Here is a 13293-nt window from a genome sequence, read left to right as displayed (position 1 = left end):
AAAATCACACAATAATCTTCAAGAATAAGTTCAAAACGCAGAGAAAAAATATTTTTCAAATTTATGTAGCTTTTATTACGAAATTGAAACCCTAATTAATGGAAGACTAATATAAAATGCAATTAACTGTGTTTCCAGAGAAAAACTTATCAGAGTGAGGATGAAACCCTAATTACAAACAATATGCCATGAGATAAAGATACACTTTGATGAAGATGAATTGAGATGATGATGAACAGTGAAAACGGGTTAGAGAAATTTGTGAGGAAGGAATGAAAAAGATTTTCGTAGAAGATAACGAAACCTTGATGTCGATAGTAAAGATGATTATGAAATTCTAATTCTGTTCTTCTCTTGCTCGTAAAGATAGTTGAATGTTAAGACTGGAATTGAGTTGTCGGAATCTAGTTCAGATTCTCCGTTGATTGTGAAGAGTATTTTGGTTCAAGAAATAAATAAAAAGCGCACGCTATTAGTTGAGAGACTTTAAGCATCATTCCTTTTTTTTTTTAATATCCTTTATCCTTTAAATTACTATTATTAAGAATCTTAAAAACAATTCCCATTTCAAATTCTCTCTAAATTGAATTTATTATTATTTCACAAATTGTAAACCTGTCACTGACAAATAAAAAAATATATTCACTTTAAATTAGATTTATCACCAATTTTTTCATAAAAAGTTATGAAAAGATAGATTTTATTGACGTCGGAATATATTTTATAATTTCGCCTAAATATTTCCGGGCCAACAAAAACAATAAAAGGTGGAGATTGGTCATCCATGGCGAGTGTGGGCATCATCCTCTGCAACTACTCAGCAACCACAACCCCCACTCTCCATTTTGGAACCCCCAAATCAACATCAACCCCACTCCGACGACTTGTACTCAACTCTCCCTCCATACCCATATCGCTTCGGAAGACGATCAGAGGCTTGTCTGTGGTGACCCGAGCAGGTCCCGGCACTGGCACCTACATCTTTGCATTCGTCCTCCCTCTCTCTCTCCTCGCCGTCACTGTCTTCACTGCCTCCCGAATCGCCGATAAGCTCGACCGTGACTTCCTCCAGGAGGTTTTTTATTCTTTTTCTTCTTCTTCCACCTCCTACCCATTTCATATCCCTTTTTTTGCGTGTTTGTTTCAACAATTAGAATGTTCTACTTGGTTTTTTTGTTAACTGGTTCAAAGAAATTTTGAATACTTTGGTTGATTTAATGGTCAATTGACGAGTGTCGCTATGCTGTTGAACCACGGTTCTTCTGGTTATTAGTTATGTAATAAAAATCTTTTCTTTTCTTCTTCTCAAGTATAATAAAATCTTGTGCCTTTTTTTCTTTTTTGGTAGATAGACGGTTAGTTTTATACAAAAATAGTAATAATAATAATAATAATAATAATAATAATAATAATAATAATAAATAAATAAAAACTCATATATTACACAAGAGAAGCCTGGAGTTGGAGGAGGCTGAATGGAAACTTATTCTTGCAGATCCCTCCTTCCCTTATGTTGTTCAAAGGCATTCTTCACGTCAAGTTGAAATAAGGGCTACTTTTTGATTGCAGCCAAGGCAAGAATGTCACAAATGGTGGTCATTTTAGCAACCTGGGGCAAATGTTTCCCCTATCTCTAAATGGGTTCGACTCAATATTCTTGAAGGAATCCTTTAGCTACTAACACCTAAGCCACATCCTTCAATGAAACACTACACCTCATAACCCCAGAGGCTGGGTGAAAAATAGCACACCATTAGCCAAACAAGCTAAGATAGCTAAAACAATGGAGTTGAGCAAGAAAATAGAAAATTAAGCAGATTCATCACCCAGACAAATCTGCATCCACAAATCCATCAAAGCCATCCCACATCAGACAACTTGTATTTACAACTCTATAGTGTAACTCATTACACCTCTAAATGCCATCCTTGATAAGGACCTCTTTTGAAGGGCCTCATGCCAAATATTGGCCACGACCAGAACAAAAAACCCAAAATGGAGGAAAGTGAAGCGAATCCGAAGCGTCTGGCATCAATACACTAAATATGGCCACAGTCAGAATAGACCCCCAAGAACTCAGTAAATTTGTACCAGAATTGGCCACAGTCTATCACACACTCCAATTGAGAGACAATGAACAGGCTCCAAAATATTCAGCTCTCATCCGAAAAAATAGTACCAATGGTGGACCACACCCCCACTCCATATCCATGGAAACCTGACACCAGTACAACCAGACCATCTCACAATATGGCACCACATCAATTGAGGGTTGCAACCACATCACTGAATACAACCCTAGGATTTGGGGAAAAGAGGTAGAAACAAAGTAATGGAAATCGAACCAAGACAAAGTAATAGTCACTTCAATTGTAGTTAATTTAACTTAGTGGGTGTTTGGCATGTGCTAAAATAGTACATGCTATTTTTGCACATTATCCTATTTAGGTCACAATTATTTTATTTAAGTCACATCACCTCTCTACCACATCACTTCAAACCTAACCCATATTTCACGTTTTTTCGTAAAAAGTCAAAAGATGTACTAATCTAGCACTTCCCAAATAACCCCTTAATTATATATGGGACTTGTTTAAGTTTAATTACCTTTTAATTTTGTAGTTAGCATTATATATTTGCTAACCTTTTTCTGGAGTTATTTTCACTGGTTGGTATGGCTATGAGCACATCTGGATGCTGCATGGAACTGTTATCATTTTCTTATTTTTAAAGGATGGTCTAAGGGGTCCAAAATTTGTCTATTTCATTGTCTCCAGTCCATACAACATTTTGGCACATCAAGAAATGAGGTTCTATAAATTTTTGTTTTGGGCTGTTCTGAATTAGTAACCAAAAAATTAATCCTTACTGAAAATAATTTATATCTACATTCTTAGCTTTTAGTGTCTGCTAAAGGCTAGATTTGTGCCTTCAAATACTATGAAAGGGTACTGCAAGCCCCCTTGAAAATAGCTTGGCTACAAAATGTTAGATTCCTCTTTTGGGTGTTGACATTTCTATTGCTGACCAGGGTGGGGGGTTATAAGTATCTTGGCCACAGAAACTGGAGTGAAAGAGACTAGAAAAGCACTGTACCTTCCTAGACTAAAATTTGACTCTGCTACCTTACAGTTGGACTGGAAATGAGCATTCTGATCTCATAAAGATCTCTGATAGGCTGATACTGTCAAGACTCCTATTTTTATAGGGTAACCAAGACAAGAAAAATAATTCTTTCTGAACTCTGATCACAACCATGTCAACCAAATGCCTGCAACCTTGTTAGCTTTGTGATAATGGTGACAAATACTCCATATGTGCTATGGAGGCATGCTGCAATCTGCCATAGAAAGTATAATCCACGGATTCTCAAGATCTCCCTTAAGAATATCAACAAGGGAATTTGGTCCTGGGATAACTGCATAATCAAACATAGAAAAATAGACACTAAACCGTTGTGAAAGTTTCCAATATCCCATGCAAGGAGTTCCAGAATTTTGTGTTGTGAAGCCACAGTGAAAAGAACCCAACTCATATCTCTACCAGCTGCACGACTAGCTTAACCATCCATATCAATCTTAAAAAGGATGCCTGTTACGTTATATCAGTAATGTAAATAATTTTCAATGATTCAATCAGTTGTTTGTTTCGCCAGTCTTTAAGACATTTTTTTTCCGATTGCACAGTCTAGGAGTCTAGGATGCATGTCTTAGATCTTGCGTCTTAAGCCCGTATGTTAAGATCTCTGTTCTATTTCTGTGTTCACTATATAATGTTTAATTCCTTTGTTGGATTTGTTATGGACATTAATCCTGTGGGTAATATTATAATTTAATGTTTCAGGGATTATTTACACTATAGTGAGAAGCACTAATATCATTTAGCACACTTCAACTCGAGATGTCCTTAACCAGATTGACTTGGTGTTGACTGTTTTTTTTTTATATTTTAAATCCATTATATTGGATATGGTGCCTTGTGTACTGTTGGTTGATTCACAGAACACAGTTTCTTTAATCACAGCATCTCGTCATGTTTCTGTGAACTTGTTCTTTCTCACATTACTTGGCTGATGAGGAGGAGGATGATGTCATTGGAATATTTACAAAAATTTGAAGAATGCATCACAATTTGGTGTTAGCAAATATGTTATTTTCTTCAAATATTTATTTGCTCATGGTATTGTGATTGACTTGCATCTGTTCATTGGACTAGATGGCAATTAATGAAGCAATAATGGAAGCAGCAGAGGACGATGGTGATGATGGTTTATCTTTGGAGGAAAAACCTGCAGTTCCTCGCACTCGTAACCGGCCCAAACGGGAAGCTGAGACTTCATCCATGTAGACTGGTTTTGTGAGTTTGTCATTTTCTGGTATAATCTATATGATCTTTTTTTTTAGCTGTACTTGTTTCTTGGAAACCAAAGAATGTCATGTGGTATTCTGGTAACTGATTTTGGAAACAAAAATGGGAAGCACCTCGACTAATTGAAGAAATGTGATCCAGGAGAAAATTTCCCAAAATGCTTGGTGCATAGTTTTGTATGGATGTTTCTATAGACCTGATGCTGTCCTTGAACATAACTTTTTGAGATCGAAGGGTTTTATGAGATCAAAGGATGTTTCACTTGCTTGTCGAATCTGAATTCTGTATTTTATGAACAACGACATCCAACTGGAGTTGAACCCAGAATGTAGAATGCATTGAGTTAACCAAAGCTCATGCATAATCATACTAACTAACGAATAGTGTGCAATGAGCGATAAAGATAAAAGATAATTGGTACCCTAAAGTTCACCACAGAATTTTTACTCTGAATGTGAAAGTGTGGTCGAGGTCGAGGTCGAGATGAATTGATGTATTGTAGGGGTCTATGCATGCATACAATGAATTTAAATCACATATTTATATTTCTAAGTAAAATATTTGAATAGTATTTCTGAGCAATAAAAAGGATCAGGTGGACAAACAATTTCAATAATGAGAGCAATGTCACTATATGAAGTTGGTGCATCCATATAGCAACCTATGAAGCATATTTATACAACCATATCAATATATTAATTTATTTTTTAATTTTGATTTTTGGATACAACATAGGTACATATTATACAAACCATGCAAAAGCGTCTCTTGGCCTAGACACTCACTCTGCCATAGCTTTCTCATTTTTTATTATTATACAACATATACAAATGTTATCTCTCTCTCTCTCTCTCTCTCTCTCTCTCTCTGGTGTACTTCAACTTTTAGTGATTCGGAAGCTATCTTCAACTTTTCTTGTATTTGCATTCACATACTGCAAAAATGATACAGAACATTGAGACAATTTTAATCTAACCAATTATATGATTCTCTCTCTATATGTACACAAATTTTTGTCTAAGAGCTGAAAAATTATAATCTAAATTTATCAATTTTTTAAACTTTCGATATTTAAGAAATACATTTGGTGATAAAGGCATAAAACTAGTGACCCATCTAATCATAACTAATTTAAAAACTTTTAAACAAAAAATGGAAACTATAATTTTCAGTCTTGAATAGTAATAAGTTAACACCATTACCACATATCATTCCTAGTGAATTCTTGTTAGAAATTCTGTCTGTAAAACTCAAGAGTTAAAAATGTACATCAATTACCTATTCATTTGGTATTTATCCAAAGCTATTTAAAATTTTGGATTTGTGATAGGAAAAAGATATGAAAAAAAAAATGAATTCAAATAGGAAAATGAGAAGAAAATGAATACACTAACCATAAAAAAGAAGAAGAAAGGTTTTGTAACAAAAAAAAATTAAATATGTACAAGTACTTTTTATTTTTCCTTGATAAATTTAAAATTCAAATTTTTAGAACCAAACATAACATAATAGAGGGAAGATTTTCTAGAATACTGACCTCGAATGTTAAATCTTGCCTTGTGGCATGTACTCTTACGTATCCAAATTCAGAAATCCTTGCCAAGCTCCAGCTATCAGCCTGCCAACGGAGTAAAATTGATGTGATTAGAATTATAATTGACACAAGGGATAAACTTACAATAACTAAGAATATAATTTGTTTCTCTCTCCTCTGTATGAATGTGTAGAGAGAGAGAGAGATATGTGTAGTGAGGGGGTTAAGTAATCAACTTACACTAGCTGGAGACTTGTCCAAATTGAAGCCAGCCATTCCAATAACTACCTGAACTGGGGCACTGTAGTTGGTATTATCATATGTGTCGATTCCATGTCCATCTTTCTTAGGCATAGCCTTACATTCATTTTGATAAACAGCGCAGGTTCTCTCATAGTTGTGAACATGCCCAAAGAGCACCAAATCAACCTAATTATTCATGATTCCAAATATATAGGTAAATCCTCCAAAGAGTAATGCTATAGGTACGTACATAAACAAAAATGATATACAAAATATGTATATACTTATATATTGAAATCAGTTGAAAGGGCTCATTAGTTGAGTGGTTTAAGAGGATTTACTAACCTTGTTGGCCAGTAGTAATGGCTCCACAGCTTGAACAAAATTGTTGTCAACACTTGGAAGAATGCCACTAGAGGAAGAATACATGGGTCTGTGCCTGTAATTCAAAAATTTTCATTTCAATCCAATTATCAATAGGAAAATACATACATATATATATATATATATATATATAATTGGTACATTTTTTGCTTCCATTTGTCCATGTTGTAGAGTCCTTGGATTCAGGATGCTTCCCAAACCAAAGATTAATAATGATATGAGTTACTTAGGATATCAATAATGGAATTACTATTTCACTATTTGTGCATGCCTAGATCAAGTGCAGATGACAATGATACCACTTACCCAGCAAAAATTATCCAAGGAGTTTTTGATCGATCAACTGATGCCATGTCCTTATTCATCCAGTCATACTGTAAATTAAGAAAGATGGCGAAATTTTAATGTTAAAAATCTGGGAATTATTTTTTGTTGCAAGACCGGTAAAGAACAAATTAAGCAGATCATTAGTCTAGCAGTAATGGGTTGGGTCTGATCTGATGAATGATGAGTGGTGAGTATGTATGTATGGATTGGATTATATATATTGTAATGAATTTTACCTGCTCGGAGTTTTGTGACCAATCATGCTCTGTTGAAATGACAGTGAAATGTACAGGACCTTGTTCTATAGAATACCATGGCTTATCCTTTGCTGGGGTTGGCATTGGAAAATAAGTCTCATATGGAACTCCACATTCCCCACCTGAGTCTGGAGTTGTGTATACTGATCCAGAATCAACATAATCCCTGAAAAATGTCATCCATTAATTAAGGCAAGCAATTAACATTATGAAAGAAAGTGAATTAATATTTCAAGAATATGTACATATATATATGTGCATACATAGTAATGAGAATATTAAGGCAACACACCTCTCATGGTTTCCAATTGCAGTCATGTATGAAACTTGAGAAGCCACTGGGCTGATAAGGTGAAGGAAGAAGTCCCATTCTACTAGAAATCCCGTGGCATAACTTATGTCTCCGATGTGGAATATAGAATCCACATTCCCTGAAGCTACTTCACTAGCCATGGCTTTTGTCACTGAGAGTGATCCCGGCTATACATGTAATGTCATGTCGTGCCACAGACAAAATCAGAACCTAGCTAGCTTGTTAATGATGGATTTTTCTACTAGATTTATAAAGTACATGAATGATACATCTTTAATTATGTATGCATGTTATTGTTACCTGAATGTAGTGTTCAACAGAAGCATCACGAGGTGCCTTGCCCATGTCACCAAATGCAAGAAATCTGAGTTCATCCGATCCCCCAACGGCTGGAGTTGTGAATTGGATTTGATCACTCCAGCCAACTGAATTACTACATTATTTATAATAACAATGAGAGATCACAATCCATATTGTTAATTCCATCCACATGTGTAAACAAGAACAAGCTTGCATAAAAGATTACTATCTAGAAACAGTCGTTAGTTTTTTAACCCAAACTCTTGTAGGGTATGGACTATATATGGATTGCAAAATAATAAAATTGTTGTTTCGTACCTTCCATATCTGTAGGAGAAGGTGCTTGAAGGCTTAAGTCCTGTCATCACAGCTGAATGAATGTATCCTGGGTCATGCCACCCAAAATCTTTGGCCGGACTTGGTAGAATTGATGAACCTGTCAATTTCCCACAACCAAACAAGAACCACCAAAACAATTTTTTTATTTTACTTCACCACGAAATTTATATAGTTGTAAGTAATATTGAACACTAAGACAATTATGACAAAGACATGACATTTTAAAGTGAACAACAAGAAATAAAGAAAGACAAATTAAGACCAAGTGGCAAGAAAAAAAGATTTTAAGGAAATATTGAGGAACTCACTGCACATATTATCTGGCGAAAATGTAGTGACTTGTGATGTTTGTGATTTGCCTCCTCCATATTGAACTTGTTGAGGCTCCTTATCTCCACTGACCCATGTTAGTCTCATCTGCAAAAATAGTAATCAACTTGTTGATGCATGAGAGTGAAGCACGTGACAGTCTTTCATTTCATATTTAGACTAAACACATCGAAGTTGATTACTATTTTGTTTGAGAAAAAAGTTTATCTATTGTCAATCAAGTGGTTGACATCTACACTAAGGTCTCACTTCCAATTCTTTTCTTCTTCTGCGTGATAAGCTCATGATTCACTTGAGGTGACTGTTAGTGATATTTCCGACTCTTTTCAATCTTATTCTTAATTAAAGGAAGTCAACTCCACTGCAGTCTTATTAGACAAGTTAATTTGTGAACGGTAGAGTTGGTCTCTCCGGTTAATCGGTTCAATGTATCAAATATCGAGTTATAAAAAATAAAAATAAAAAACAAATTAATTTTACAATCCCTCGTTTCCATCCTTTTGTCTATGCCACAGGGTTGTAATACACTTATTAGGCTCTATTTTATTAGAAAGAAAGAAATGGTGAAAAGTGAAAGGGCTATGGAAAGTGAATTGAAAAAATTTAGAGCAGAACATAGATATGTTCCACAGAATATAATACAAATGTGAGACAAATGGTGTGTTTCATTTTGTGAAATACATCTGTGTTCTTAGAATTATTGAAAAAATTAATATATATTCTTGTATGAATTTAATTTAACAAGTAAATTTTGCAAGGAAAGAGAGAGAAATTGAGAATTTTAATTATAAGTAACAGTATCTTTTATAAATAAATTTAAACATTATTATATATATATATATATATATATATATATATATTTTTGTAAGAAACTAAAAACTTAGTTACAATGTTATCATAGGTTGTATAGAAAAACAATTTTTCTAAAAGTAGACCATTCTTTTTTTTTGGGGAATTTTTTTTAAGGTCCCTGATGTTAAGATTTTATAGCATAAAGGACGCTCAATATTTTCATGATGTCTAAGGTCCCTCAACATCAATCCAGAAAAAATTCGATCCAAAGAAAATTCGATCCAGAGAATTTCTCTAAACAAATCACAGAGAAATTCCAAATTTCTCTGGACACATCATAGAGAAAATTTCAAATTTCTCTGAACAACAATAAGGACTAGTGCTCTGTTTCAGAGAAAATTGGGTTGGTCCAGAGAAATTCTTTAATTTGGACTAAATTTTCTCTAAGTTAAACTAGTGCTCTGCTTCAGAGAAAATTGGGTTGGTCCAGAGAAATTCTCTGGGTTGAACTAGTGCTGTGCAGAGAAAATTGGGTTAGTCTAGAGAAATTCTCTGATTTGGTCCAGATAAATTCTCTGGTTTCTAGTGCTCTACTTCAGAGAAAATTGGGTTTGTTTTATATATATATATATATATATATATATATATATATATATATATATATATATTCTATCACGTACTGTGTATAAATTTAGATGTATGCATCTCTTCTTCTTTTTATAATGCAGATAGCTAAAAAGCCTAGCAACAGTCTCTGATTGATTTTTCACTTTCCTCTCTATGTTTTTTGTGTGTTTGTTTACAGTTATGAACTCCGAAAATCTCGGGAAAATTGAGGAGGAATTGGAAATAAAATGTTTTCCAAATATGAAAATCGATACAACAAAAACCCTAGCTCAGATTAATGCCCATTTCTCTTCCGAACCAGCTCTCTCTGCGTCCGAACTAGGTTTGCTGTTCGAGATCATGAAAATGGGGTTAGGGTTTCTAGTGAGGGTTTGAACGATGATGACGTCTGTGATGTTGAAGTTTCAAACAAAACTCTGATTGTTGAGGTTGAGAAAGATTTTTGTGAACATGAGAGACAAGATGATGAGAAGGGTTTGGGTGATGGTGATTCAAGTGAGTTGATTAGGGATGGTTCTGATAAGAATGAAGAGTTTGATCAGAATGGGTCATTGTAAAGTGCAAATGAGAGTGGGAAAGATTGTGGGGATGAAGATGATGATAAAGGAGGTGAAGGTTTCAAGCTTATGCCAAATTTCTCTGTAATGCATTGTTGTGAGGTTGAGGGACTTTAGATATCATAAAATAATATTATGGATCTCTTCCATTACTAAAATTAGAAGAGGAACTTTAGACTAATTTTCTCTTCTTTTTTTTTTAGCATGGGTGTCTGACAAATGTGATATAATAAATAGATTACAATTATCGGATTGATCTTATTTTATTTTATTTTTTATGATATATATGAAGTGACCGACAAAATAAATGGTTTAAAGGTGACCCTCACATCCACACATATATGTACGTACGATACTATTAAATCAACAGCTGAAAATTCGATGTTTAGAGAATTCGAATATGATTAGTTAAAATATACAGTAAAATCTAGCACCCAATTAAGAAGCGGACTGTTATTAATGTATTTAGCTAATGATTTATTAATTTGTAGTCAAAAAGCATATCCAAATGAATATCCTTAATCAAGCTATTAAACAAAACAACCTACAATAATTCCAACAAAGTTGGCAGAAATTTATTGGAATTGCAGACGTAATATTTAGATATATATAGACATATTACCGATGTTGCGGTTGAATCAATGCTGGAGAGATGTCCATATAATGGTTGTTTTGGATTAGCAAACTTCAAAGGGACTGATCTTTTGAGAATGCATGGTGTGTCGAATCCAGCAGTAAAGAAGACGAATTCAATGTCGGTTCGGATGTTAATAACGTGAAACGATAGTGAGCCACTGCAAGTGCTCACTACACATTCCCCCTTGTTGTTGTGTTCCTTGCATTCCTTCTTCTTGCAACTAATATAATCTGGATCATTGTTCACGTATTGTGCCTGCATTTGCCATTTGCATGTTTGAGTTATAATGAAAACTATGTACAAAAAGAAATAACGTATCTGAAAGGCTTGTGTGTGTATCACTTGAAAATAAAAATAAAAACAAAAACAAACACTCATCAAGATGCATTGGGCTCATTTCAAAGAAAGCATTTCACAAAAATTTTGTTTGGGAACTGGTGTAAAAAATTATTTACTATAACTCCAAAGTGTTTTGATGTGCAGCCTTCTTAACAGTAACAAAAATGTTATATATTAACTACAAAACAATCATTGTTATACAATAATCTATCTGCACGCCGAATCCAGTGTTACGCATTGCATGCTAACATTTCTCACATTTTTCTAGATGACCGAGTTCATTAGAAGAAAAGTCAAAACACTGTTCATCTTTGATTTTTTTGTTTGGTATTTAAGTAGGGGGAAAAAATCTCAAGTTTTGCATAAATGAAGAAATAAATATGGATATATACAGAAAACGCTCTAAAAATGACATGACAATGCCAATTTTGTAAATCAAAGCAAAAGGTTCAAATTAAGGCATGTCATTTTGTATGAGAATTATTTTATGTTCAAAATTTGAACTTGATGATTATGTTAGAACTTGTGGGCTCACTATGGGTCTTGTTTCGATAATTTGAATCGTTTATTTTGTAAGATTTTATACATATATCATTCTTAGAGAAAAAAAATAAGTCGATTCAATAATCATAATATTTTCATTTTATTGCATTTGTCTAAAAAAAATAGATAGCTTATTTTTAAAAATATATTTGTTGTTCCGTTTTTTGGAAACAAATGCGATAAAATAAAATGATTACAATTATCGGAATAGAATAAGTATATTTTTTCATTAACAAAACATACAAATGACTTTACAAAATGAACGATTTAAATTATCAAAATAAGACTCATGATGGACGGATCCTAACATAGCAGTCAAGTTCAGATTTTTGAACTTCAGAGATGTCAAAATTATATATATTATTTTTTTAATGTTATCATGGACATACATATCTTTGGGTTCATCCCCATATAGGTATAGTGCTCACCTTAACAGGATAATGGCAAAGAAGAGGAAGGCTACTTAGATCACCAGTCTGTTTATATTGAAGGGAGCTAAGAGGACAGTCTGAGACACTGCATGTGTAACACAACACAAACCAAATAAACAAACGGACCATAAACATTGGAAACGAAATATAAAAGCAATTTAACAAAGCTTAGTGTTGTTCTTACTCAGAAGTAGAAGGTGAGATCATGGCAACCCAATCACTGTCCCCTGGAACCAAAACTCCGCTGACAGTAACCGTAACAAATTCATCGTCAGAAAGGTCAGAATTCGAACTGACATTTATTTGAAGATATGGGTTTGGATCAGGACACTGACCCAAAACTCTTCTATTTAGTACCCGGAACTCTGATATTGCAGTATAGTTTCTGAATTCATGGGTAGAGTTGATAATCACTGGAAGCAAGGATGATGATGATGATGATGAAGAAGAAAAGTAAGAAGAAGAAGAAAGACAAGGTTGAAAGAAAATAAAGAAAGTGAAGACAAATCTGAAAGAAAAGTGTAGCTCCATTTGTGGGTTGGTGTTCATCATAAGGCACATGTGTGCATACTTATATATATTGACTCTCTGTCGCTATCTATAACTATGTGTATGACTATTAAATTAGATAATATATATGTATGAAAAGATGTATGAAAGTGTGCAGGCAGTTGATGCAGAATTCCCAGTATGGACAAGTAGATGGAGATGGGAGCATGGGACTCTCTGGAATCTCTCGATCCTATTTTTATGGTATACAACGTGCAAGGCATATACTAGGCGAACATTACGTGGGACAGTTTTGCTTATTATCGTTTTGCAAATTACGTTTGGTGCTCTCAGGACATTTCCCAATCAAAAATTCTAAGTACCTGAAATTTATTTGTAGAATCGATCACAATTTTTTTACATGTCTAGTATCATAGACAAGTCTTTGATTTTGTGATTGAAATTTGTGTTACATCACAAGCG

At 33.9% G+C, this 13293-nt stretch overlaps 2 protein-coding genes across 2 annotated transcripts; one reads left to right on the top strand and one right to left on the bottom strand.

The window, feature by feature from the left end:
• The first annotated feature begins 617 nt into the window (after positions 1-617).
• HCF153 (high chlorophyll fluorescence 153) lies at positions 618-4642 on the top strand. The gene is made up of 2 exons (XM_028233871.2): positions 618-1075; positions 4216-4642. The coding sequence occupies exons 1-2, from the start codon at positions 785-787 to the stop codon at positions 4345-4347; spliced, it is 423 nt and encodes a 140-aa protein (XP_028089672.2). The 5' UTR covers positions 618-784; the 3' UTR covers positions 4348-4642.
• A 399-nt stretch (positions 4643-5041) lies between these two features.
• On the bottom strand, positions 5042-13065 carry LOC114290004 (putative inactive purple acid phosphatase 27). Its single transcript, XM_028233870.2, has 13 exons — positions 12506-13065; positions 12319-12406; positions 10994-11263; positions 8374-8482; positions 8045-8162; positions 7727-7859; positions 7406-7593; positions 7093-7279; positions 6836-6903; positions 6491-6584; positions 6143-6331; positions 5906-5986; positions 5042-5302 (listed from the first exon to the last, which is right to left on the bottom strand). The coding sequence occupies exons 1-13, from the start codon at positions 12880-12882 to the stop codon at positions 5246-5248; spliced, it is 1959 nt and encodes a 652-aa protein (XP_028089671.2). The 5' UTR covers positions 12883-13065; the 3' UTR covers positions 5042-5245.
• Between the last annotated feature and the right edge of the window lie 228 nt (positions 13066-13293).

The sequence above is a fragment of the Camellia sinensis genome, chromosome 5 (assembly GCF_055761805.1).
Source record: "Camellia sinensis isolate YWXY chromosome 5, ASM5576180v1, whole genome shotgun sequence".
Taxonomy (NCBI): Eukaryota; Viridiplantae; Streptophyta; class Magnoliopsida; order Ericales; family Theaceae; genus Camellia; species Camellia sinensis.
Note: the sequence above shows the minus strand (reverse complement) of the source record. Positions and strands in the feature narration are given on the sequence as shown.